The sequence below is a fragment of the Hakea prostrata genome, chromosome 1 (assembly GCF_041222555.1).
Source record: "Hakea prostrata isolate BN-2017 chromosome 1, UWA_Hpros_2, whole genome shotgun sequence".
Taxonomy (NCBI): Eukaryota; Viridiplantae; Streptophyta; class Magnoliopsida; order Proteales; family Proteaceae; genus Hakea; species Hakea prostrata.
Window position 1 is genome coordinate 9,468,849 of NC_142600.1, and position 26,960 is coordinate 9,495,808.

Genomic DNA, 26,960 nt, shown 5'->3' on the forward strand with positions numbered 1-26,960 from the left:
TTCAGCATTGCTGTCATAAGTACTATTTCCTACGTTCTTCTGAGTGATAATTTTGTTTTCCAGCTAAACCCAGATCACTAACCAGTGAAAATGTTTGGATCTAATCCACTGCTGAAGGAAGGAAAAGTGGCTGGTGCATGTATGTACTTGTATTTTGATTACATCCTTCACTTCTATCAAATCGAAACATGAAATCCGTGAATTTGTAGCCATTCATTCATTCATTCATTCAATGGAGATTAAAAACGTTTCCCCTAACTGACCCTTGCTTCTGATCTTCTGTACTTAATGTATGATGTGACCTATGGAATTCCGTGACTTATACGATCCCTCCAATTTCAATTTTCAATTTTCAATCCAGAGTGTCATCGATTCGATAAGAATTGAATGAATTTGGAGCTTCACCTCCACAGACACGGGGAAGAGAGACGCTCCACCCACTAAATTGTCTGATTGTGCGTGGGGGGAGAGTCTATTTTGATACTTTTCCAGGTTGGAAGCTTTATATCGTCAGTGACCGCTCCGCTAGTAACATATGAGGTTGGAATAAAACGACATTTCTTTTCTGAACAAATTTATTTATTTGTTGTGATTCTCCAAGTGGAGGATTTGTGGGCGGAAAAAAGAGGAGCAACAAGTGGATGATCACCTCAATGCCTTTGACCCAGAGAAAACATTTTCCATATAAAATTTGTTTTCCTCCTTCTTCCCTGATTGAGGGGTTCTGATGTTTTTTGTAGGGTTGTGTTGCCATTATCGTAAGATAGTATTGCTTGGTGACCTTAGCAAAAAGCCAAAACCCTCTGTGGCGTTACAGCATAACCACACTAGTAGAACGATTGGTTTTGGTGTGGGGGAAAGCAAACCAGTGGCCATTACATGTCATCTTCAGCCAGTGGATTGGACCATGCGCTTCTTGGGGTCTTAAGTGGCTTGTTACAAATCAAATATACTAGGATGTCACAGTTTGAACTCCTCGGGGCCAAGGGCGAAGCCCCTTTCCTATATCAATTATATAAAAGTTTTCTTGAGAATGTAGTCAAACAGGGGCGGAGCCAGAATTGAACATTGGGGGGCCGAATGTATGTGGGCCAATGTAGGACCCACTGTAGGTCCCATCTCAGAATATATTATTATATTTTAATGTGAAGTCTACATTAAAAATTAATTAAATTAATAGAAAATTTGTGAGTGTGTGAGAGAGAAAGGAATAATTTGAGAAAGAGACTGAATACCAGATGTGGAGAAGATTTAGGAAAATTCCAAAGTTTGCTAACTACTTCAATATTTTGTGAGACGTATGAGAAAAAAAAAAGAGAGAAAAAATAGGAATAAAAGAGGAGATTTATGAGATAATAAATAGAAATGAAAATAGGAGAGCGAGAAATTCATGGATCGTGAGTTAATTTTTAATTAGAATTTAACCTTTTATTCCTTAAAACTAGAGATTTAATGATAACCATTAGATAAAGATTATGAATAACATTTGTACCCATCATCTTTATCTTAAATTTTTATTTTTAATTTTTGGAAGGGGGTCAAATAGTGGTATTTCACAATTAAAGATAGAAAAATAAAGAAAAAAACAAATTTAGGGGGGCATGGGCCCCCTCCGGTCCCAACGTGGCTCCGCCATTGTAATAAATCAAGGTGTGCACAAGCTGGCCCGAATGAACCTCATATCATTAGGGGAAAAAAAAAAACTTGTAATACAAAATGAGGGACTTGAGCGCAACTCTTGGAATGCCTTCTGTGTCCAAGCTAACTCCATGCATTAATCGAGAAAGAAATGCAAAGACATGGGTCGAGCAGCCTAATCTTTTCCTCAAATGAAAAACCTCTTTTTCATGTTAGCATCACAAAATTCATATATTTTAATTTATAAATTTAAGATTTGTGTGAGTGGAAAATAAATTGAATTGCTTTCCTACCGACAATTTGGAACAAAATTTAGGGAGATATGCTTGAATCTATTTCTCTTTCAGAAAGCATAAACAAAGTTAAAAATTTTGCATTAATGGATACAGAATACTCAGATTTATTCCAATCATTGGATTTAATATTATTGAAAGTCATTATTTTAATTTTATTGAAAAATTTGCCAAGTACCATGTCTTATTATTATGGCATTTTTATATAAAATAATAGTATTTATTCCAATCATTGGATTTAAGAGGTAAACAAACTACTATTTATATTAAAAAATTGCATGACTGCTATGTCTTATTATTAGCGAATTAAGCATGGTTACAACTTACAATCTTATTTCATTTTCTTCTTTCAAAATGATATAGAGTGACATATTGATGTTGAAGGATGAAAAAAATAAAAATTATAAAACAAAAGTTCCATTGTCTTGTTAGATGGTAGTCTCATATATTTTGCTTGGTTTTAGCATGGGTTGCTTTATTTATTTATTTATTTATTTTTATATATTTTTCTCTCAATTTTAAAAGATAAAAAGAATTAATAAATTCTCGTTTAGCCATTCATGGAAGCAAACATGGGTGATATTTGAATAAAATAATGAAAAAATGATTAACATGATGGAAGTGAGGAATTTGTTTACTAAATATTTTGAGTGCTCTAGAAGTTCATATTTATATTTCAAACTCATGCTATAAGATGATATGATAATAAATATCATAGTACAAATGGTAATTTACAATCAAATTAAAACTTGGTTTTATTAATTTTTGACATATGTATATACCAAATTAGAGCCTCTTACGAAATTTGATTTTCCCAATCGTTAAATTGCACCTTCAACATTCAATTACGAACTGCATTCACATCTCTGGGGCAAAATCTCCCTTTGTCCCTTTGAATTAATCAACAATCTAATATCAATAATCTTGATATTAGAAAATTCAATTACTTTTCCCCTAAACATTTTTTTTCGTTAATTTTAGTTTCTAATATCTCTTTCATATCATGATTAACTAACATAATAAAGTATAAGACCTGAATAAAGTATGTAGTAAAGAGGTATGATTATCCTTTACCCAAAAAAGAGAGAAAGAAATATGATTATCTAAAATAGTGATACATCCTTACCAAATATAAAATAAAATAAATAAAATAGTGATACATCCATCAAAATTTCTGCCAGTGTTTCAAAAGAAAATATAAATTAGTATTCTTTTTGCATCTAATAATTGAGGTATCATTTAGAATCACAACGTTGCTTCCTTTCACATTAGATTTTAAAAAAATAGATATATATGTTTAATTAAAACTGACCGCATACATCTTAATCTTTTGATAGAATCAACCTGTTCTACTTGTCTTCGTTGTAAAAGTTAAAATTAATTTGTAGATATGCTGTGAGTTTTCATCCTTCATAGAACAAAAATGACTTGACTAGATTAAGATAACTGACACAATAAGGCACTTAAGAAGGCTATCTTTGATTATTAATGAATTGAAATTTTCAAAAGAAGACTTGAACTATGCCTTCACATTAAGAAACAGCTAGATAGATAGTAGTCTCTCCTTCCTTCCAAGGTTATTTCCTCAATCACCACCTTCTATTTCTTTCTTCTCTGCTTTATATCATAATCAAATGTTGTATATTCTTGTATTATATCCCAAATATTTTGGAATCTGTCATGTCAAATGAACACACTTCATGTGAGAAGAATCAAAGGTCAAGGTTGAAAAATGGGGAAGGTGACAAGTTCCCTTGTTTAAGTTGTGATTCATGAGGTCTACTAGTTTGTTGTCATATTAAAAATTTAAGAAATGATAAAGTAGTTATGGTTATCTTTGAATTTATTCAGGTTTAATCAAATAAAATCAAGATCGATCAAGATCAATCATCCGATCAATATAGATCTGGATTGGATCAAATTCGATTAGGATTAGTAGGAATCAGTCATAACATGTAAACGGGTTGGAAGGGATTGAATCCGTTTGTTTATTATTTTGATAGCTTCTTTGCCTTCGCATCAACAAAGAATATATTTTTATTTATTTATACTGTATAGAAACGATTAACTTTTCTTTCACACAATGTGAAGAGATTCTCTTCAGCTAAGAGATCTTGACCCTTTGGTTGAACCTAGAATAATATAATAGTTAAAATGCCACAGGTTTGCATGGGTATACACAAGATGTATGCTCTTGTCAAGTTTATGAAAATGAATCTCATATTAAATTTGACTTGTAACCTAACTATTCACCAACTCTTTATTCAATGCTTAAAATTACCACAACATATTCCTCGCGTGATAAATTTTATATAAAACAAAATTTATATATAAAAATATATATATATGAAAAACAATAACTTGAAGCCATGATAAAATGATAGTTTTCTTCTTTTTTTATGATAGTTGTATAGAATAAAAGAAAAAAACAATTTTGTAGGAAAGGGGAGGCATAGAGCTTGCAGTAGATAATTAAAAGAGGGTAGTTAGAGTGTAGCAAACTTGCAAAGCAGCATGGATTTATGTTGTAGGTATCCATGCTTCATCCTATTATGTGTTTACCAAAGAAACTTCTGTGGGTTGATAGCTAGCTGTACGTCTTAATTCACTGATTTAAAAAGCCAATTAATAATTAATTAAAACATGGTTTCACCCACAATTGGTACCCCTAATGCCCAACTACCCCCTAACTCTAAGGAAGCTAATGACAAAACATGAAAAGCAAACTCTTTGGAATAAATAATCTATTGAATTAACATGGTGTCTTAGTCACAGATCAACAACTAAGTTGGATTAGTTTATGCAAGTGAGAAATAATTGAGGACAGAAAGATTTCCAAGTCACTACATCTCCACAGGTCATTTTCTACTTCTTTGGCCTCCTTAGAATTAATTGGCTTTTAAACGTTTCAGAATTAGAAAGGGGATTTTACCAGAAAGATAAATGAAAAGGAAAGATCGATTGAGCCTTGAAGAGTCTTACCATGTCTCCTTTTGGTGGGGCTTATTTTTAGCTACTCCTCCGGCTTTTTATTGTGCATTTATTCCTTGCCTCTAGCAACTTCTGATCCCGATTGTTAAATTTTTCCCACCTCATAAACATCAAAGAACTCAGTTGCTCGACATATCACCTCTTGTAAGTTGTAACCCACAGATTATTAGTGGTAATTAACACCGACTTTTATCATGCCCACTAATTAATTTTATTCTATACAGCTATAAAATAAGAATAGTTTGTCAAAAATTTATAGTTTTTCATCCAAATATTACTTAGATACTTAATTTGCCACAGAGATGGATGATGTGTAGGTACCCATTGTAGATCCATCAAATCTGCAGACATCAAATTTGTAAAACCACCTTAAAATAAAAGTTATAAAAATAAATGAAAACACAATGTGGAACACTGGTTTTTGGTGGGTTTTCACTTTTCATACCTCACCAAAGAAGAAAAGATGTTCTATCAATCAAAAAAAGGAAAAACAAGGAATTTGGATAAGTTTCTCCACAAACCCATAAAATAAATCTACAGATGAACCAGTAAGGTTATTTTTTATGGGTTTTTTTTTAAAGAAAAAGAAATTATAAGACAGGTGTAACGCTGCAATAATTGTGAAGCCCAGTACGTCCCACCACCCTATCCATAATAGTCCCCCAGGAATATAAGAAGTAAGAAGTAATCGAATTGAAAGAGAGTTTCTTCTTTTATCTGGGTTGGATTTGGATTTGGTTTGGTTGATGATCTCTGTGCATGGTGTAGTAGATGTGAGCTGGGTTCCATTGAATAGTAAGTGGATTATCATCTTTGTAATAAGACAGCAGTGAAGCACTGCAGCTCAAACTCCAAGAAAAGGATATGTTGCTAATAATTCTTCCTTGTGTGAGTTCTGTCAATCAATAAAAAGAAAAAAAAAACCAATTATTCACAACAACTGTTGACACTTGGAAGCATTAGATCAATTCTTTTTTAAACTCTTAATTAGGTTTCGTTTGGATTTTAGTCACGGAAACCAGTTCTGAGTTGTAATCCTTACGAATGTCCCACGTACTTTTAAGTTTGAGGTCCCAGAAACGCTAGCTAGGCTGATGTTCAGTTCCTTCTTTTTCTTTATCTACCTTTCTGATCTCTAGCTAACTTGTTTTGCTCCTCACATTATTGAACTCAACATCAATTGACATCTCTTCTTTTATAATATCTAATGCCTTCAGCTGTTAAACATGAAACTCTTAATAATTAAATTAAGTTAAAGAATTTAAGTTGAAGACGTGTGTGTTCATCATGGGAGAGGAGAGAAGAGAGAGTACTGTGATCATCAAGATTTGAATTCAGATCCATTTTTATTATTATTCCAGGCTGTTGCGTAACTTGCGTTGCTTTCCTTCTTAAACTACTAGAATGAATATATACAACTCAAACTCTTTGACTACTCTTACAAACAATTTTTTTCTTACTTCTCTCGTTATAAAGGAAAGTTGAAAACATTTTCCTATTTATAACTAATTTCTGATGATGTTCGTATTATTGTTTAGAAGTAATATTTATTTCAATTATAAAGCAACGACAAATGGTTATTCTACTTAGAGGACGCAAATGATGGAAAGTGATTGATGGAAGATTTTACTTATTTCTCCAAGTTGCAGCACTTACAATCTACATCTCTCAACTGTCTTTTTGTCACTCTCTTTTTGTACTCTCATTAATTCAATGGAAAATATTTTTACGTCAAGTATATACTTGAAAGCAATGGAATATACATGTATGCTGCAATATACATCCAATGGAAAATATTTTTGCATCCAGTATATTCTTGAAAGCAATGGAAATTATATATTTACAAGTATTAATTTTGTAAAAACGCATGACAAAAAATTGAAAAACAAATAAATTTGCGTAACATAATATTTATATATTCTTTTGAGATTTATTTTATTTTATAAAGAAAATAAGGCAAACATGATCTAAGTAAGGCTACAACAGCTCTGGCTGTATTGGGTTTTTTAGACCATAACCTTAACCTTACTCTGAGTTAACCTTAATCATAAAAGAATATAACTATCTATCTATCATTTCATATTGTTGCTTTGTATCTGCCAAAAAAAAAAGAAATATCTTATACATGGCAGGGTAAGCCAGCCTAAGTCAAATAACGGACCATGAGTTGGCCTTGACCCTCCCTTAAAATCGTAAATTTGAGCTAGAATCTGTTCGGGCTTAGGGCAGTTTTGAACCATAAAAATTGAACTTACATGCCCCATTTCAAGTAGACACGTTTTGGTGTCTTTGAAGAAACTTCTGCCACTTGTTCATGGTATATTTTTGGGTGTCAATCTTTGGAGAAGGATTTTGAGTAAAGACATTTAGTTGTGCAATGCAATAAATGGAATAGGTGGAGCATTCGCCTCTTGGCCAAAAAATTATCTTCAACAACCGTTTGTAGCTTGTTTGGAGAATGATCCAAGTGTTGAAGCCTCAATACTCCCATTACGAGTTTTATACACTTGTTCATCTAGTTCAATATGTGGATCTCCAAGAACTCCGATAAGATGTCAGACATTGTAGATTACATTTGTTATCTCTTCCACTTTTGAGAATCAATTTCTTTTACTTTCAATAGCTTACTCTCTACTCTGGGACCTTGCTTTAGATTGTCCAATAAATCATTCTAGGCCGTTGGATAGAGATTTTAGTTAAAATTTCGATCTTAGCCCGATTGAAATTTTGATAGGGATTTCAAATCCAGCAATCCAGAATTTTGTACGACAGTCTTGGGCATTTTTGCTCAATCTTTTTCGCTATTCTAGATGATAATGTCATATCTCTAGAAAGAATTGACTGGTGTATATCACTCCACGAAAGAAATGCAATATATTTACCAAAAACAAAAATACAATTTATCTGGCTCAAAGCGATTCTCTTGAATGTAGACTTGATTTTACCAATTTGTCCCTAGAGAACTGTCTAATGGGTTTTAAGTCCAGACATGATCCAGCCAAGCAAAATATATGAGAGTGGGGGGTAGTTTTGGAATACTACCACGATAGTCAGACGTGCCGTGCGTGATGTGTATATATTTATTAAAGCAAAAGCAGAAAAGTTCAACAAAGTACGAAATTTAAAGCGCAACAGCTGGCATATCCCAAACGCGGTATTGGTCGAAGGGTCACGAAACTCAACGACAAAATTACTTACCCACCACTGACCGTCTACTGACTCTTGCGGTTAATATCTCTGCAGAAACAGTAGCAGACCTTCAAGAAATCTTACCTCTTCGATCGGTCATCGTGTCCTTTGCGATTTGTTTTAATAAATTATTCAATTAACCTAAACCAGGCGATGCTTGGTGTAACAAATATTGGGATATTTTCATTATTAAAATATAAAATAAGAGCGAGTACAACTGTGTCGACGTAGAAAGACGCAACGGATTCCCTATTTAAACCCCACTTCTCTTCCTTCTTTCTCCCCCCTCTCCTCGGCTCTTCGCTGCTTTATTCGTAAAGCTTGAAGCGCCACTGCTCTCCTTCCTTCTCTTCCTCTGCTAAGCTTCCATCTTCCTTCGATTTTTACACACGCAGCTGTTTCTCTTGTATTTCGGCCATTTTTTCTCTGGTACGTCATCATCTTATATCGCAGTTATAGCTCTTATTCACGATAATGGCTTCCAGTTATCTACTTCTTTTTGCTTCTATTTTGCAAATTTAATTCGTTCGAAACCTAGTTAATGAGGCTATCTTGTTTCCAACGGAGAATGTATGACATTTATTTTCATCCTTGTCGGGTTTCTGGTTCATTGCTTGATAACTTACCGTATTGTGCTTGAGTACTCCAGACTCAGAAGTTCTCTAGTTAAAATTTTGTTGTTTTTCAGTCTTTCAACTGATGTTCTCAACCGTATCTTTTTTTTTTTTTTTTTCTATGTTTTTTCATGTTATGCGTTGAGTTTTCTTTCTTTAGAGAAAACTGTTTCCCTCTACTAGTTCCGCAAGCGTGATCCAGTGTTTTGGAGTGAATGCTTTAATCATTTCCTGATTTGGCTCCGATGTTTCAGTTCCTAAAGCATGATCTGATCTTTACAATTTTCATGTATCGGTAGGTTGTTTTTCTTTCTTTGCTTTGGATACTTGCGATCTTTGTTCCATAGAGGATTCAGAGATTTTCAGTTTCCAAATGCTTCCTATGATTTCTGAATTTAGAAATCCGTGGTCTTAGTTTCTCAAAAACTAAATTTTGGCCTTCTGCAGTCTGGTTTTTTGTAGTCCCGCAGATTGGTGCTTTAATCCCGGTTTATGCTAAAATTAAGATAATTGGATTTTTTTTTTTAATACTTGGCCTTCTGAATTTCGATTCCTTTTGAATGCTCTGTTTTTACTTCCAGCTGAAATTCTGAATCCTGCAACTTCTAGCCTTTTATTTTCCTTTTAGTTCAAAAATATAAATAAATATTAATTTATATCTCGAAAGGTACCTTTTTATGGTGTGGTTGTTTGAAATTGTAATATATTTCGTGTGTAATGAGATCTACATTGACATGAACCGAACTTATTGTACTACTTTTGATTGGTGGTGTTCCTTTTCTTGGCGGCAAATTCTTTATTAAGGTGTATCCACAACTGTTTCCTTCCTTATGGGATCTGTAGGTCAACTCTACTTTTAATGCATAAAAAATATTTTCTCCTAAAGAGGACTAGAATAGCTTTTCCCTGTTTTGTAACTTCAATTTTCATTTTGTGGTTATGAATTGCCCCTTCGAAATTTGTTCTTTCGATCTCTTTGTGGAAAGTAAATCTTATGTATGGTTGGAATTTGAACGAAAACTATCATGATATCAACTTGTAATAGTTTCACACCCCGAAAAGATGTTAATGAAGAAAGAACAATTGAGGTCTTTATAGCTCATTTGGGTTCTGTTTCCATGTCCATCTTATACTTTTGCGCTAACCTCTTTCTTTTGACTTCTGAAGCTTCTATACACGAAATGGAGTACGACGACCGATTTCAACAAGCTCAGAGAACCAAATATGATTGCCTACTTTTTGGTGAGATTTGCAATTCAGAATCTCTTGTTGAGTAGATCCAGGAGGATGATTCTAATGCATACTGCATCTTGATGTGCAGATTTGGATGATACCCTTTATCCAGTGAATTCTGGTTTGGCAGTAGGGTGTCTTCATAATATTCAAGGTATTGACATATTACTTTTTGTAGGATATTTTTTGGCTGCTAGTAACATGTTTCAGGTCAATAACTCTCCCATTTCTTCTTGCAGATTATATGGTTCAAAAGCTTGGCATAGAGAGGAGCAAAATCACTGAACTGGGTAATTTACTGTACAAAAATTATGGGACAACAATGGCTGGGTTGAGGGTATGTACCCATTCTCTATTTACTTTGTTTATGTACATTTTTTTTTTTAAAAATTTTATTTTGAAGGGTTGGGTGAGGACAGCAGGAGGCATTACCCAAAAAAAAGAAAAGAAAAAGTGGTCTGCAATGCCTTCAAATCCTATACAAGTATAGGATCGCAAATCGATAGATCTTGTCTAATATAATTATCTTTTTCTTTTGAATTGACATTACAGGCTATTGGCTACGACTTTGACTATGATAACTACCACAGGTACCAGTTTTACCTCCATCTATTCTTTAATCTCTAAACATGTATCTATTCGTTTAGGGAGGGTTATAATCTGCTCTGTGGTTATACAGTTTTGTTCATGGACGATTGCCATATGAGAAGCTGAAACCTGACCCTGTTTTAAGGAACCTTTTACAGAGTTTGCCTCTGCGGAAAGTTGTAAGTTGCCTTACCACCATGGACGATCTGATAAATTTCTTAGCCGCAAATTTCCAACTTACTGACCATCTCCATTTGATAAAACAGATATTCACGAACGCAGATAAGGTACATGCAGCTAAAGTTCTTAGCAAGCTTGGGTTAGAGGACTGTTTTGAAGGAATTATTTGCTTTGAGACACTGAACCCAACGGACAAGAACAATATTTCTTCTCACACTGAGGTGGATTCTGTGTTTGATGTTGCGGCACCAATTACAACTACTGGATCTAAACCTTTTGATATCATTGGGCATTTTGCTCAACCTAATGCTGGGACACAAGAATTGCCTAAGACGCCAGTTCTCTGCAAACCCTCTGAAGATGCCATTGAGCAAGCCCTCAGGATAGCCAATATTGATCCTCAGAGAACAGTAAGTTGCTTAACTTTATATGCTAAAAGGAAAATGGAATTTCTTTGATTTGAAAAGGCAATGGAAATATCCATTTTCTCCCTGGTGACTTCCTTTGGTGTTCCAAGAGCAGGATAGACTTTTGAGCCTGGTCTGGGCTTGGAAATGAAGATTGTGCAGTGCAGTCTTTGTTCTTTTGTGGATTATTTTCAGGATATTGCATCAATGATTTGCTAATCAATGTTTATCTTTCACCTTTTTCTTCCAGATTTTCTTTGATGACAGTGTACGTAACATACAATCTGGAAAGCGTGTTGGCCTACACACTGTGCTGGTAAGCCAACGGGAATCTGATTGACAGAATTAAGACCACAATGGAATCAAATTGAAGGAACGCTTGTCTGCTTCAACCAATTATTAATGTGAATTTGTGTTTGCAGGTAGGAACTTCTCAGAGAACCAAAGGTGCAGATTTTGCATTAGAGAGCATTCACAACATCCGTGAAGCATTGCCTGAGCTCTGGGAAGTGGAAGAGAAGTCTGAGGTCAGGTACTCTGGCAAGATTGCAATGGAGACATCTGTGACAGCTTAGGCTTCCTATTTGTGATGCCTTGACCTGTCCATCTATGGGGCGAGGGTGGGGGGCTGGGATGGTTCAATGGAAGGAGATCGACGATCGAGTAGTGTAGAGAAAAATTACTGTAACCATTTCTCCTCTAGTCACGTAGGTGTAAATAAGTAGTGAAAATCCATGTCTTTCATGTGATTATGGTTTAATAAAATGAGTTATTTTTCTTTTGTTGTTGGCCTCCGTACACGAGTGAACTTTTTCATTTTTTTTGCTAGAGAACCTTGTTGATTTCACAACCTTCAGTTTTCTTAATCATGAGACCTGATTTCGGAGGCAGATTTAATTAGGGAGATACTCTGGGTGAAACTCACCTAAAATTAACAGTCAATCTTGCATATAAAATCCTGCCGATTTGTTCATGGAGTAGCAAAGAAAGCCCCTGATAACAAAAATGCAAAATAGCCAGCAATTGAAAGAAGAAAAGGAAAGCCGTAGTAATTCGCAACTGACAGAGACTTATTATAGCTTCGGAGGTTTGGGCCCGTCCATTCCTTAGACTGGTTTGACAATATGATTGATTGATCGATCGATCGATCGATCGATCGATCTTCTCATCCTCCGACGATGGTCTCACTCCCTGGGTCCCACCCCCACTCCCACCACAGCAACACCGACTTTATCTTGACAGGACTCTTCTCAGTCGAGAAGCGATTGCAGAATTGGTAATGGGAGAAGCCCAAAACGCAGAATCCGTTCAGCCATTACCAAATTCGCCGAGCTAGTAGCAGACTTGCTTATCAGTCGAGCGAATCCCTCTCAGAATCTTATCCTGAATACCCATGGCGACACGTGTTTCCTTATTCCCTTCCCCCTCGACCCCTCCTTCCATCCTACCCAGAGGAAGAAATGAAGGTAGTTCTGCTCGCATTCTTTCGTCTTCTACTTCTACTTCTTCAGCATTTTGTCGTTCAGAAAGGGGGAATAGACGATTTAGGAGACTCGTAGTTGTCGCAGCAGCAGCAATGCCGAATTCACTTCCTCAAAGCACTGTCCTTGTTACTGGAGCTGGCGGTAGAACTGGTATGGTTTCTTACGCGTACTAGTTTCATGTCCACCTCCCTTACCAGTTTCACATTTTCTCTTATGTTTAGAAAAAGGACCCAATTAAAAATAATATCCGGGAACACTCTCCATTCTAAAACAAATTCATGGACTCTTTTTAGGCCAAATTGTTTATAAGAAACTGAAAGAACGACCGGACCAGTATGTGGCAAGGGGTCTTGTCAGAACAGAAGAGAGCAAGGAGAAAATTGGAGGAGCAGAGGATGTTTTCGTAGGAGATATAAGGGATGCAGAGAGTATCCTTCCTGCAATTCAAGGAATTGATGCTCTCATCATTCTCACTAGTGCCGTGCCCAAGATGAAACCCGGATTTGATCCAAGCAAAGGTGGAAGGCCCGAATTCTATTTCGAAGATGGAGCATATCCAGAACAGGTAATTGGTTCTACGGTCCTTAATTGATCTCATCATTTTTTATGTTTCTCTTGTGTCAATTGATAAATGTGCTGGTGCACTAGGTTGACTGGATTGGGCAGAAGAATCAGATAGATGCAGGTATTGTCTTTGTTCTACTTCTGCTTCGTTATTTGTTTATTATTGCATCATCATTATCCTGTATATTAGACATAGTGGTTTAAATTTGGGACACTGTTCCTGTAGCCAAACCCAATTATACAAGATAGAAGTTTCGTTGAATTAAATTGAATTTTTAACCATCATCTCTGTTTTCAGTCATGTTGCTGTTTGCCCGAGCTTTTTTCCTAATAATTAGGTTCATGGTGCTATTTGCCCAAGATTTTTCGTAATTATTTGGTTCATGTTGCTGTATGCCCAAGCTTTTTCATAATTTTATAGTTTTGGATACATGAATTTTGTCATTCTCATGACAACCCTTGGATGAGATTCAAAAAGGAATCTTTTATGTGAAGGATTCGGAAAAGTTTCTCCTAGATATCTATACAGTACAAAATTCCTTCTGGATATTTGAAATTTTTTAGATATTCCACTGACTTTGAGATTTGGTATCTTTCCACTTTCTGATGTCTTGTTTCATTATATATTGCCTTTGTACAGCTAAATCTGTTGGAGTGAAGCAGATTGTTTTGGTTGGGTCTATGGGTGGCACTGATCTTAAGAATCAATTAAACAACATAGGGAATGGCAATATATTGGTAAGTCCATCTGGTTTGTGTGCTTGCTTAAATAGAGTTCTTGCTACTTTGTTGAAATAGAGTTCCTGCTACTTTGATACTATTCTGCAGGTTGTCATGCCTCAATAAAAAACAGTGGCACATTACTTTGAATTTAATTTATCTGTTGTAGTTCTCCATTGCTCTCCCACTTTGCTTGCACCTTTCTTTTGTGTTCGCTAAAGGTATAATAAGCAAATGTATTATCTCTTCCTTGTGATGCTGACTCTCAAAATTTCTCCTTCTAGACAATGTTTCAAAAATGATAGTTCTAATACTATCATCTTTTTACGCTACAAGATCAATGATGGTGCTAATGCTGTCATTTTTTTTTTTCTTTCTTTTTTTTTTTGGGGGGGGGGGAATTAAACCGTATTACAGGTTTGGAAGAGAAAGGCTGAACAATATTTGGCTGACTCTGGCATACCATACACAATAATCAGGTATTTTCCATCTTGAACTGCTGCTTTTTGCAAGAGCCTTAGTTAACTGGTTTCAGCATGTCATAGTTGATTAGCCTTGGCAGTGGTTCTTTATCTCTGGTTTGAGATTTCTCAGAAGGAATAAACTTAAGTGTGTGAAATACGTGTTTAGTACCAAAAAAAAAAAAAAGTGTGTGAAATACGGGAAAATACACTGTTCCACCATCAATGACTGGGGAACATAAAGCAATATGACCTTACAAACGGTCTGCTGTTGGTTAAAATATATAATTTCTCTAAGTGCATTTTCGGCTCAGGACCTCAGGGAAACACAAAAGCTCATCTGTTTACTAGAATATGTGGAAATGAAATAACTTGAAATTGAGCAATCTATAATGGAGCTAAAGTTGTACCAGTGACTAGAAAATGAAAAATTCTCTCGCAGTATAGTTGAAAATTTAGTTAGTGAGACTGGAAAATAGTAACTAGCTAGCAGAAGATAAATCTAGATTTAGTAGTAGTTCTGCAATATAACTAATGACTAGGCAGTATACCTGTCAATAACGAGTAGAATCAATGGAAGGAAGCATTATTGCATCAGAATCTGACTGAAACTGAGAAGAAGCTAGCCATATTAAAACTAAATGATAAACTGACATGTACATGAATGAAGAAAGCAGAATCTGAACTTGTATGCACATGGATGGAGAATCAGAAACTTACCTTTTTCAAACCAGAAATTGTCTTTCTCTTCTTCTTCTTCTTCTGTATTTCTCCGATCGGCCATCCAGATAATAATTTTGAAACTGGGTAGGGTCTCTTAAGTAAGGGATCACCTTGTTTTTCGTTCCATCACTCGGACCTTCCGTTTCATCTATTTTGTCCGGATCCTCCTTTTCCTCCGAACAAAGGGGAGGGTAAGGGTCTTCTTCGATGGATCCCTCTTGTTCTTGTTTAGTCCCCTCGTTTCGGGAGTTCTTTCTATTTCTACATCTGTTTCTATTCCTTCGTCGGAAGTTCAAGGCTTTTCACCTTGAACTTAGCTAGCATCCCAGTATTCTGACTTGGGACCTCACGAAGGTTAAGAGCAAATTGCATCTCATAGAAAATCGCAGAAAAGAACCATAGTTTGGTGAAAATTGTTTGTAGTGGGTATTGTTGATCTACTACTCTTAATTACAACTTCATGCGTATGGGAAAAATAGTAAATCCCCCAGTCATGGAAGGAGGAATCCACTATGACCTATGTATCTCTTCAAAACAGAAGCTATTCTAGAATATTACAAAGTACAATTGGCCAATTTGGACTTTATTAGTCCGATATTCACCCATTCAACATCAAATAGTAGACCCAAATATACATAGAGCTGATGGCCCATACAATCCATTGGGTATCTAAATTAAACATATTAACTCATTCTTGGACCAGTATGATGGATTGGTTTGCTGCTGGTCTTCTTGTTGTTTTGGATTACATCAGTTGGCATACTTGGAAACTGGAGAATTTAATTGATCAGTTGGGATTTTGCATCTTATCTGAAACTCTAACCATCGGCTACTTTTTGATTCGGAGTATAGAAATGGTATATACAGATGATACATATGTGGTTTTCCGATGGATCAGTAGAATATAATCATCTAGTTTTTCTTTCAGCTTAATGCATAAAATTGACTGATTCCATAAGTGAGTTAAATTATAGGTGTTTTAAGAAATATGTTTTCAATATTTTAGGTGGAACAAATGAATCGGTGGATTCATGATGGATGTGTTTGGTCATCTCAATCTATCGATATCAAGATAAATGTGCTTGGGCATTTACAGTTTGCATTAGTTTTAGTCATATCGCATCTTGAAATGGTTAGCTGTTGAGTCGATTTCCAAGGAATGAATTGGACAATCATGGTCCTGTTTATTCTATTTGTAAATATTGATATTTCTAACATCATGATCGCTAGGCATCGCTTAACCTAAAATTATTGGGTTGATTTAATATTAGGGCATAAACTCATTTGTTTACGCGTCATTTATCCTTCTTTTTTTTTTCTTTTCGCTATGCAATTTTCGTATGTCACTTCCACCAATTTTATCTTCCTCTTAGAAATGATGCATGGCAATAACTCACTCATCCCTGGGAAGGAAATATTTGTCAGTTTTGCATTAAATAATGGATCCTAATCATCTCCAGGACAAGCACAAGGATTCAGTCTGATCTGTCATGCAACCTTCTTCGCGTGTGATAGTTGAATTTTTTGGTTATCAATGGCAAATTCTTTGGTTATTAAAGCTGTCATGTAGCATACTGAGTATTATCATAAAACATGCATTTCATTGCAACTTGACATGCAATTTTCATGGGTCAAACAGGGCGGGGGGTTTACAGGATAAAGAAGGGGGCATTCGAGAGCTACTCGTTGGGAAGGATGATGAGCTTCTGCAGACTGAGACGAGAACAATCGCAAGAGCTGATGTTGCAGAGGTCTGCATTCAGGTATACTTTCTATTTATTGTCATTCAATGGATCATAGTGTCATCTTCTTTATTTAAAGCATATAAGGCAAAAAGAAGAGGGAAAAAGAAAGAAAGAGTTTGGATTTATATAGTGATCTGTTTACTGTCCGCCTAATAATTGGTTCACCTAAGCTGAAGAGGATGTTTGCTTATTTTGCTAAATTTGACAGGCATTGAATTATGAGGAAGCCAAGTTCAAGGCACTCGATTTGGCCTCAAAACCAGAGGGGACGGGAACACCAACAAAAGATTTCAAGGCACTGTTCGCTCAAATTTCTGCTCGTTTCTAAAGTAATTTGCTTCATGAGTTCCAGAGGGATTTTGCATGCATTAATTAAGGCTGCTAACCTCTCCCCCACAATCCTTTCCCATTCTCCCTTAAGTAGCTATAGCTTCTATAATATCATTGATAGCACTAATCGCTGTCTCTCAGTATATGTTGTTGTGTGCATGAGTGAAGTCGAGAGTCTTGTGTGCACGCAGGATTTGGAGAGTCCTAATGTAATAGGATGTCTATTAAGGGTTTTGTTGTCGATGCATGCTTATCTTCAGAAACTCATATTTCATGTGGAAAGTGGACTTTTGAGGGAGTTTGCCTTGTTGTGATCGAGTTCTATTGCATTTTTAACATTATTAACTTTTCAGCAAAAGTACAGATAATTTCGAAAACATGAAGAAGTTTCTCTAATTTAACCATCTCAGGATTACTCCGTTAGTAGGACCGACAATCTAACACAATAACACCTCTTAGTGAAAAGGTACATTATGCATTACGGTCATCTTTTTTTTTTTGGGTAGATAGATCAAGGTCACGCAAGACTCAATAAAAAACAAAATAAAGAAAAAACTAATTTGACCTAACGAATATTTTAACATGAAGAAGTTTCTCTAATTCTGGGGGTGGCTTTTGTAGGATTTTCAGGATTTTTATTTCATCACAAAACATCCTTAAACACCAATCGGTTACTTAGTTTCCTTCTCATCTAATGTGAATGAAAAGGACATATTTATTTGATATAAATCTTTGACAGATGTCATTAATAGTGTTCCCAAACTTTCTTTGGATCTTCAAATAAGGATGAAGAAGCAGGGTAGACTGGTGGGAGTCAGATTCCATTTCAATAGGTAATGCCCCCATATTGAGAGCAATGTCCAATCCTTCTTTCTTTCCGTACCAAAGTGTAGCTTCTAGAGCTTTATTATATTTCACATTTTTTGTGCTTGAAAAATTCCAATATAGTCTTTAATAACTCTTCCCACTTGAGCAACTTGACTTTATTTGATAATGGAGCATAGTATTGCCAATTACACCTCTTTGTAAAGTACTTGATGTTTCTGAAATAAATACAGTCATCTCTAATTGTTAATGACTAAAATGGTCATTCTATATCTTCCAATCTGAATCTGCGATTGCACGATCAGACCGGGTTCGCTACCTAGTAAGGTTCGACCAAGCAGTTCATGGTAGGACCGACCATAGTGACAAGTACATCCGCTTAGCAGGATGAGGAAATCTCACAAAGGTAAACTCCTACCATCCAACAACTGGAGAAGAGAGTTAATTAGGTAAAAGAACTCTTTATTGAGTTACTTTCCTAGAACAACTCATATTAGAGTCACATTCCGAATATAACTCTATTATCATACATTATATAAACACCTCAGGTAAACACTATGGGGTAGTATTCATATTTTGTGTGATCAATTACTTGAATTCGCTATTGAGTAGTTGAAATCATATCATTGGTATTGACTTGCTCGTCGGAGACGTACCTCGACCACACAAGATCGAGCATGTATTTTGCAAGTTCGTTACAGGGAAGGACGAGCGAGATTCCGTATCAACACTAATATACAAAGATCACATATTCCCAAAATAAAAATTCATATAATTCGCCAAAGGTGATATGTTAAAACGGTTAAAGATCCAACTTCCCTAGGGGAGGTCTTGGGTTCGCACCCACTCGGCGGTGGTATGTTAAAACGGTTAAAGATCCAACTTCCCTGGGGGAGGTCTTGGGTTCGCACCCACTCGGCGGCATTAATATAAAAAAGCTCTCTTGAGGATGTAAATCGTGGTGCGCGCAAGCTGGCCCGGATGAACCTCATATCCAAAAAAAAAATTATAAATTTACATACTCTCGAAATTTATTACCCCATTCTCACTAGATAAAAGTCGCCTGATTAAAAAAAAAATTAAATAATTCATGTAATTTTCAGAATCATCTTTCTTTGGTAGAGTGTTTTTTATATTTCGGAATCCTAAAGGGTAGTTACGTCATTAGGTGATTTCGTGACCTACTCACCTACTACTGGACAATCGAGTATCGGAGCGTCGGTCTGCAATTGCACCCTCTCTCTCTCTCTCTCGTTCAGTTTTGGAAGCACAAGCAAACACACAGGAGGGTGGGCAGCAACCGGTCGGTCTCCCTGGATGGTTTCTTCTCCCTGTCTGAGAGTAAACCCAGAAAGAAGAATGGCGAAGCGTGAGATCTCCAGTACACTGAAAAATTTGAAGGTAAGACAGCTAAAGAACTGGTCTTTTATTCAATCCCTTTCTACTTAGCGTCCTTGTTTTGTGCATGATAGTGGTGACTTGCTCTCAAACTATCCCAAACTGTCTTTCTCGTCTTTATTCCACTCTCCCACCAAACTGCCTTGTCTCTCGGTTGTGATATTTCTTTGAAACTTTTTGCTTCCTACAGTTCATGCAAAGGGCATCTCAGAAAGAGGAGAAACAAAAAAAAGAAGAAGATGTGATCCAACCCCAAGGCGGTTTCGTCTCGCGGAATACCCTCAGGAAATGGTATCATCTTTTTCCTTTTTCGCCTTTAGGTTTCTGTTTCCTTCAGTACTTGTTTTAGTGAGTACGCTTGTATCTCCGATTGACTGCTTCTTTGTGAAAATGCGAGCTGGGAAATAGTTAGGAATTTCAAAATGCAAAATTGAAGTTGTAATTCTTTCACAATCTTCTCCTGTACTGTATTTATAGACTGGTACTCAGTTCCATTGAAGGTCATACTCGGGGACCAAGTAAAACGAAATTTGGGACATTGATGGTTTGTGAAAGTTTAGTCCCCCGGGGAAAGAAATAATTTATTTTTTCTTATGGGGCAAAAAAGAGAGAATTTATAGAGATGCAGATTGTTGGACATAACTGGTGAGTGGTGGCTCTATAAGTTTATTAATTTATGTTCGATTTGATTCTGATCAAGGGCTCTAGGAGTCTATGGTAGAAGAAACAAGTTCTAGACTACCGATCAAAGAAAGAGTAGGTGTGTGAATAAATTGGTCTTCTTTCCATGCTTCCTTGTCATAAATTGTCGTCGGGTCTGTCATGAGCGTTTAGGGCAGAGCATATGGTTATTGGGGCTTCAATATTTCGCAGATTTAGGATTTTTTAGTAGATGCTGTTTATGATCATGGGAACACCGATTTCAATGGCCAAAAATGGTGGGGGTATTTATGGTTTGAGTAGAGTTATTGAGTCAATTAAGGATGATTGATAAAGTTGTCAAGGAAGTGGAATTGATGGGGGTCAAATATGAAAAAGGGAATATGATTCTAGTCCTTTATGGAGAGAAGACAAGAGGGAGAGGAAGAGAAAGGTTCAGATGTTTAATGTGGTCCGGTTATTGCTAATCCAATATCCACAAATGACTTTTCACTATATTTTCACATTCATACAGTCAGACTCTTTATAGGAGGTGATTATGTGAGTCAAGGAATGTGTCTTTGCTTTACAAGAAAATAATTTGAATTGAAATTGAGTTCAATCGTCACTCTTTTTTTTTGGAATTGGCGATTTTATATATATTGGGGATGGGGGCCATTACATATACCGCTAGGAAGAATTGAACCCTGACCTCTTCATTAAGAGGTGTTGGTCATTGCGAACGGGTTAACCCTTTGGTGGTACAATAATCACTCTTATGTCTTAGAATTTCATTAGCTATATCAACAGCCCTTTGTTTGATTTTGTTTCCTTCTTTGTGTTCCAAGACATTTGACTATGTGGTTAGGATCCTTGTCATTGAGAATCATTTTGTCTGGCCTTCCGTAGTTGTAATAGACACTATTAGCTGATGGAGGTGATTTGATAAATTCAAATCAATATTGGAATGTTTTCCTTCTACATCCTTATATTGACTAGGGAGGGTATAATGTTTGTTTTTTTATGCAATGTTTTCTTTTTTCTTGCTTTTTTTTTGAGTTGTAAGGTGCTTGTAATTGAAGCAGACTGTTGGAAACATTCTCATCAGTAAATTTCTTAGTTCTTTCTTATCAAGAAAGAACAATAAGGAAAGAGGGTAAGTAAGATGGAGGAAGAGTAATAACTAATGAGTCAATACCTAAGAGTGGTTGTGGTAGAGCTATTGAAGAATGGAAACAAAATTGTTTTATGGGATTAGACATAACTCTCATCCTCGGTTTTTTTTCTTCTGGAAACAACTTCCAGAAGGCCTATTTCATGCAGCAAGTGCCTAATAATGATGGTTGAGCATCAAACCACTCTGAGCTAGATGTCCCTAATCTTTTCATGTGCCTTCTCATCAAATAGGAAGAATCAATTGCTCCTGATTCCAAGATAAAATGAAGGGTCTAATCACTTTCAGGCTAATCCGGTATAGCAGCATCTTGGTTTACAGAAAGGTTAATACTAGTAGAGAAATATGGAGTATTGATTCAGGTTGAGCAAGCCAGCTGGGGAACCCAATAGAAGTGTGTTAGAGTTTTTGAGTCCATGATTTTGGCTAGCCAAGCTGTTTAATAAGATTTGGAGCACTAGGGATGTTTCAGATGAATGGAAGAGAAATAATGTGGTTCCATTTTATAAACTTAGGAGCCAATATTCAGAGCTGCAATAAATTTAGAGGGACAAAAACCAATGAGTCCTTTGCAGATCGACCAGCATGTAACTGGATCAAGTTCTGGTTTTAATTCAAACTCATTGGTTTCTGCCCTTCAAAGAGAGATATCCTCCTGCAGCATAGAAGGGGATTATTTCCAAAGTTTAAGTAGGAGTGTTAAACTGTGGATAATATTTAACTAGGGAGTCCATCTTTTCAGGTCTGCTTTCATCTTTTAGGAGGTACACTCAATCCAATTTCTGTGGCGATCCTGGCTCTGTTATATGGTTTCAAATCAGATCTTTCAATTCTCTAACTACTTCTGATCTTCACTGCTGATCAGACTAGGATGTTGGAAAATTGTTTCTATATCTGAATACTGGATTCTATCAAGCTTGTGGGTCATTCTGGTACTGATGTTGAGACTGTTTTAATTGAAAATTCTGGGTTTTTCCTCATTGCTGGTCTCAACTTAGTATAGTGCATTGCACCCCCCCCCCCCCCCCCAACTAATTGTGAACTTTTACCTGGTGAGTTCTTCATTTGATTCACATACTACTTGTTTGTATGGTTGCTGAATCCAAGGTTCCTATGTACAATGTCCACATTCTGATATCCAACATCAACTTAACTGCTGTTTCCGACTATATGCTGTGGTGACAAGTGCCTAATTGAAGGTGCACCAACCACTTACTACTAATCTAGAGCTGTTCTAGCAGCAATGTGCTGAATTTTATGTTGCCAGGGAACCCTTTGATCCCCATACTAGTGTGTATGATTGCTGAATTCAAGGTCCCTATGGACAATGTCCACATTTAGATATTCAAACATCAACTTTACTGGTGTTTCCAACTACATGCTATGGGTAAAAGGGCCTGTTTGAAGAAGTCCAGGTGCATGAACCACTGACTACTAATTTGGAGCTGCTGTAGCAGCAGTCTGCTGGATTTCGTGTTGCCAAGTTCCTTGCTGGTCTTTACTCTGATTGCCTGTCAGTCTAATGCAGTTTGGCTGCCTTTCCTACGCTAGCACCAGGTGGTGTAGGCAGGAGATTCCCTACATCTGCACCCATATCATGAGCATAGTCAGTGTATATTAATTCTTTAATTAAGTCAGTTTTTGAAGTAGACAGTCTAAAGTTATTGTTTGCGTGAACCATAATCCTAGTAATATGGATCTAGCTAAATTGGGTCCATATGAATAAAGAATTTATGGTTTTGAGCATTGCTCCTGTGGTTATTGGGACGGCAAGGTACCAATTCAGGATGTACTTACGCATCCCTATGGCAGAACAACATGTCGTCCTTGTGTCGCAAAACATATTCCAAGAAATCGGCCAAAAAACAATCTGCAAAACATGTCGTTGTTGTGCCCTCTTTTTTAGTATTATTGTTATTGTCTGTTACTAGGGGCAGGCCTTGGTGCAACGGTCAGTGGACCTCAGTTGAAGCCACGAGGTCAAGGCATCTAAACAGCCTCTAGTAAAAATTGCTGGGGTGAGACTGCGTAGGAAAATTGCCCCTCCAGGCTCTACTTGTGAGGAAGCCTTCAACACCTGGTTCGCCTTTTTTTTTTTTAAGTTTCTGTTACTACTAGGACCCATTGGCCAACCCTATGGGATAAGGCTGAGTTGTTGTACATCTGAATTCTGTGCATAGAACACATGGTGTTTCGATCAACTTGGTACTGATCCTTCAGCTAGCTAGCTGAGCCACTCTCTTCTTTCATCAAGTCACTACATGTTAGCTATTCTTAAAATTGGGTTCTGTGACTGCTTTACTGTGATGTTTTTTTCACTACTGCTGTATGTATCTCACTAATATATGGTCCACATGCTAGCTATTCTACAAGCTCTGGTTTCTGTATGTGTAGTTGTTAACTTTTCTATTTCTGCTGCCGTACACAATGTACTGTTATGTTGTATAAATTGTTAGACGCACATGCAAGTCTCACTCATGTACGTGACCTCTGCCTGCAGCATAGTCATAATGGAAGGGAGTCCCCATCCAGGGGCATTAAAAGGTCGGATGTCATTTCAAAGTTATAATCCTTCTATTGATGTGAGTATCAAGGTCAAGTAACTTGGAAATATTTCATCACTTTTCAGTACTTGTGCTTCTATTGGGGCAATTTTCTCATGTCATTAAAACGTTCTCTTGTTAGAAATTAAATGAAGAAGTAGCAAATCCTTGTCAATCCCAAGTGCTTTCGACAACTTCTGGCGATCAAATCAGTTCTGATAGGTATATGGTTTGGTCTTTAAAGTGGACCTGATATTCTATTTAGTATTACCTTGTTAGATTGTGTCATCTTATTGTGATTTTTAACTTATTCTTGGCATGAGTAGTCTTCCTTGTGAAGTAGTTCTCTGGGAAGAGGCTAGACAGCTTCTAATTTTCTGATTTCACTTGTTACAGAGAGATGGAATCCTCAGGCTTAGATATAGCTAGAACTGATAGTGATTCTGATGTAGACCATAAAAAGAAATTGCCAGAAGTTGACAATGGAAGTCATAAAGGTGAATCTCTGACAAATGCAAATGATGGAGGCAATCAATGTTCGTCAGGTAGCAGTAAAGGCTCTTCCAAGCAACGCAAGCGTGAGAAGCTGGACTGGAATGTTCTAAGACCACCAAAGGCTCAGCGAAAAGGAGTTTGAACATGCTATGTGATCATCTTAATAGATGTGGGATTTGCTCCGCGGGCATCCAGGTTTTTGAAAAGGATATGTATTTCCGGTATATGATGTTTCTTTTCTTCTAGCTTTAGAACCTATAGCTCCTTGTTCTAACAAGATTCCGTTCTGCTTCTCACCGTGTGTGGGGAGAGTTGTGAATTATTTCGTTGGATATTCATGTAGTTGGTGTAGCAGTATTAACAGAAATGGTTGGTTGAATGCTGTGTTGTTGTGATTTCTATTTCAATTTCTCGGTATGATTGTTTATTTCAAAAATTATTTGGTTTGATTTTTTTTCACCTCTTGTCATGGAATAGAAATCAAAGAAAATAGAAATTCTGTGGAGTTGTTGTGGTTGATGAACACGATTTCAGTTGCTCTACTAAATGGGTCATCCTTAAAATGTTTTGAGGGTTGGTAACACTTTTATTTATTTGACTGACTCTTTTAGGAGATAATTTTAATATTAACAGGTTGATTATGGAAATAGAAATCATCACCAAATCTTGGCTAAGTTCATTAGCTACCTGACCCCTTCTGCTACAATCAAATTCCAGTAGCTGCCGTGGGGTAACAATGATTTGTTTCTAGATATATCTTTGATTACTCTACTGTGGAAGTAATATGATGTTTTGACAATGTAAGGCGTCAAATCTTGACTATCTTATCTCCTGCATCAAAGACTAAGAACTTTGGATACCTGAAGTGCCATAAATGTAGTGCAATGAATTATTGAATATATGATGATGATGATGATGATGAATTGATGATGAGTTTTGGAAATCTTAGCAAGCCAACCCAGAGCTTTTGGCGTTTCATGAAGTCGTCCACGTTGAATTTAAAGTGACTAGGTACCTTTATATAATCTTTCTGGTCTAGATTCCCTTTTCTCATCTTATTGTTTTCTTCACCAGTTATTGGTAAGGTCTAGATTCCTTGCTCACAAGCTTATAAAGAGAAGCCCAAGACGTACGCGTCAGTCAGTTGGTCTCACGGTCCAGCCCCCATAAAGTGGGGACTGCCCTCAATGATCTGTGTAGTATATTCGTTTATGATCTTTACCTTCCCCAGATTGATTGAGAAGATGAAATTGGACTGAAGGAGACATTGAAAGTCGGTGAAAGTTGAAAGGAGCTCAAGAGTAGAAAACGAATGGTGGTGGTGGTGCCACAGGTTCAGCTCAGTTGAGACTGGGTTTGCATCCTATTGGTTTGGTTTGATAGGTTTTTATACTGCTACACCTTGATCTTGATGACGTTATTCATGGATATACATGACTTCTGGTTCTGGGTTAAGATTAATTCCAATTTTGATTAATTTTATAAATCTGCCCCCAAACACAAACATGTATAACAAGGTAAGGTGGGTTGGTAACAAATAAGAACTTGTAACCCAAATATGTCATGGATGACATATTTCTCAATTTTTAAATTTTTTTTTGTACGTCACATTTCTAAAATATAATGCTTATGGTATCATCAGGGAGAGGTTTTACAAAAGAAAAAAAATGAGGGGGTGGTCTGGCTGTCCCTCACAAACAAGTGAACAACAGTCAACAAGAAGGCGAATTTTTTATGTTAACATGTCAATGCATCAAATTAACTTTGGAGAAGAGACTCATCTCTTTCTTAAGACATTAACAATCAACATAAATTTTGCAAAACAATCTCGAAATATTATAGGACTATTTAGAGGATAATACTTTTTTAGGTTTACTCAAAATTTTCAAATTTCTTTCCATTTTTGTTGCAGATCTTATTCAATTTTATTATTAAAAATAGGCAAAAAGTTTCAAAAAATAAATTGATAAATGTGTCAATGTTACGTATATGTTTTTAAATATGCATTTAATTTGACATTGTTTTCTTTATTTATAGAAAGCATTTACGTGTAATATTGAAACAAGTAAATGGTTTACCCCCAAAAGAATGTAAATGTATAAATTATATTTTTACATAAAAATCATAAATTATTTATAATTAGAGTCTGGATCCTTCATAAAGAAAATTTTTCAACCCATAATTAGAGAAATAAGTATTATATTTATTATATTATTGATTAGTATAGTTGATAAGAAAGATCTAAATATGAACTACATATAGTTCTTTTTTTTTTTATGGAAAAAAATAACTTGTATTAAGACAAAAAAGTAAAATTACAATCTGAAGTAGGTCTTACTGCATATAGTTCTTATTTTGATTGAATCAGAATTTGTCACCGTATTCTAACAAGTAATACAATCAGATAATTCTTTGAACCAGATTACTACCCATAATTAGTTCTGAACAATATCATATTTTTTTTTTTTTTTTTTTTTTTTTTGGTTAGAGGTTTTCTTCTCTTTTTGTCCAGTGAAGTATTTTACATAGTCACTCTGCCAAGTAAGAAAAAAACCATCACCCCATTTAGAATACCTAAATGTCCAATTTTCAATAGTACAAAATGTTCTTATAGGTGGGGAAACCTAATAATTTCACATTTTGTTTTGGGTAGAAGCTAATAATTTCACATGAAACTTGGAAAAGTTGTTTTGGCAACTCCACTATATGTATATCTAGGGACGTTT

General features: G+C 36.0%; 3 protein-coding genes across 4 annotated transcripts; all 3 read left to right on the forward strand.

Moving 5' to 3' along the window:
• Positions 1–8,376: 8,376 nt before the first annotated feature.
• Positions 8,377–11,871, forward strand: LOC149027293 (suppressor of disruption of TFIIS-like). 2 transcript variants are annotated; one of them, XM_089161283.1, is made up of 9 exons: positions 8,377–8,540; positions 9,893–9,967; positions 10,047–10,112; positions 10,198–10,295; positions 10,511–10,548; positions 10,638–10,725; positions 10,813–11,136; positions 11,384–11,449; positions 11,556–11,869. In XM_089161283.1, the coding sequence occupies exons 2-9, from the start codon at positions 9,907–9,909 to the stop codon at positions 11,706–11,708; spliced, it is 894 nt and encodes a 297-aa protein (XP_089017409.1). In that variant the 5' UTR covers positions 8,377–8,540; positions 9,893–9,906; the 3' UTR covers positions 11,709–11,869. The 2 variants fall into 2 exon arrangements, with proteins under 2 accessions (XP_089017409.1, XP_089017418.1); XM_089161292.1 differs by lacking the exon at positions 8,377–8,540 and adding an exon at positions 8,547–9,813 and having other exon boundaries at positions 11,556–11,871.
• A 469-nt stretch (positions 11,872–12,340) lies between these two features.
• On the forward strand, positions 12,341–17,565 carry LOC149027294 (uncharacterized protein At5g02240-like). The gene is made up of 7 exons (XM_089161273.1): positions 12,341–12,767; positions 12,911–13,182; positions 13,266–13,302; positions 13,822–13,919; positions 14,319–14,380; positions 16,725–16,848; positions 17,039–17,565. The coding sequence occupies exons 1-7, from the start codon at positions 12,527–12,529 to the stop codon at positions 17,156–17,158; spliced, it is 954 nt and encodes a 317-aa protein (XP_089017399.1). The 5' UTR covers positions 12,341–12,526; the 3' UTR covers positions 17,159–17,565.
• Positions 17,566–19,189: 1,624 nt separating this feature from the next.
• Positions 19,190–24,635, forward strand: LOC149027295 (uncharacterized). The gene is made up of 5 exons (XM_089161304.1): positions 19,190–19,386; positions 19,574–19,674; positions 23,697–23,778; positions 23,882–23,961; positions 24,136–24,635. The coding sequence occupies exons 1-5, from the start codon at positions 19,303–19,305 to the stop codon at positions 24,374–24,376; spliced, it is 588 nt and encodes a 195-aa protein (XP_089017430.1). The 5' UTR covers positions 19,190–19,302; the 3' UTR covers positions 24,377–24,635.
• The last annotated feature ends 2,325 nt before the right edge of the window (positions 24,636–26,960 follow it).

What these genes read in the sequence shown, in the direction of transcription:
- LOC149027293 (XM_089161283.1), top strand. Translation starts at nt 9,907, where the DNA reads ATGGAGTACGACGACCGATTTCAACAAGCTCAGAGAACCAAATATGAT. An exon ending in GACTATGATAACTACCACAG is followed by an intron (nt 10,549 to 10,637) that starts GTACCAGTTTTA and finishes GTGGTTATACAG; the next exon opens with TTTTGTTCATGGACGATTGC. An exon ending in GTTTGCCTCTGCGGAAAGTT is followed by an intron (nt 10,726 to 10,812) that starts GTAAGTTGCCTT and finishes TTGATAAAACAG; the next exon opens with ATATTCACGAACGCAGATAA.
- LOC149027294 (XM_089161273.1), top strand. Translation starts at nt 12,527, where the DNA reads ATGGCGACACGTGTTTCCTTATTCCCTTCCCCCTCGACCCCTCCTTCC. An exon ending in TGGAGCTGGCGGTAGAACTG is followed by an intron (nt 12,768 to 12,910) that starts GTATGGTTTCTT and finishes GACTCTTTTTAG; the next exon opens with GCCAAATTGTTTATAAGAAA. An exon ending in TAGGGAATGGCAATATATTG is followed by an intron (nt 13,920 to 14,318) that starts GTAAGTCCATCT and finishes ACCGTATTACAG; the next exon opens with GTTTGGAAGAGAAAGGCTGA.
- LOC149027295 (XM_089161304.1), top strand. Translation starts at nt 19,303, where the DNA reads ATGGTTTCTTCTCCCTGTCTGAGAGTAAACCCAGAAAGAAGAATGGCG. An exon ending in CGGAATACCCTCAGGAAATG is followed by an intron (nt 19,675 to 23,696) that starts GTATCATCTTTT and finishes CTCTGCCTGCAG; the next exon opens with CATAGTCATAATGGAAGGGA. An exon ending in GTTATAATCCTTCTATTGAT is followed by an intron (nt 23,779 to 23,881) that starts GTGAGTATCAAG and finishes TTCTCTTGTTAG; the next exon opens with AAATTAAATGAAGAAGTAGC.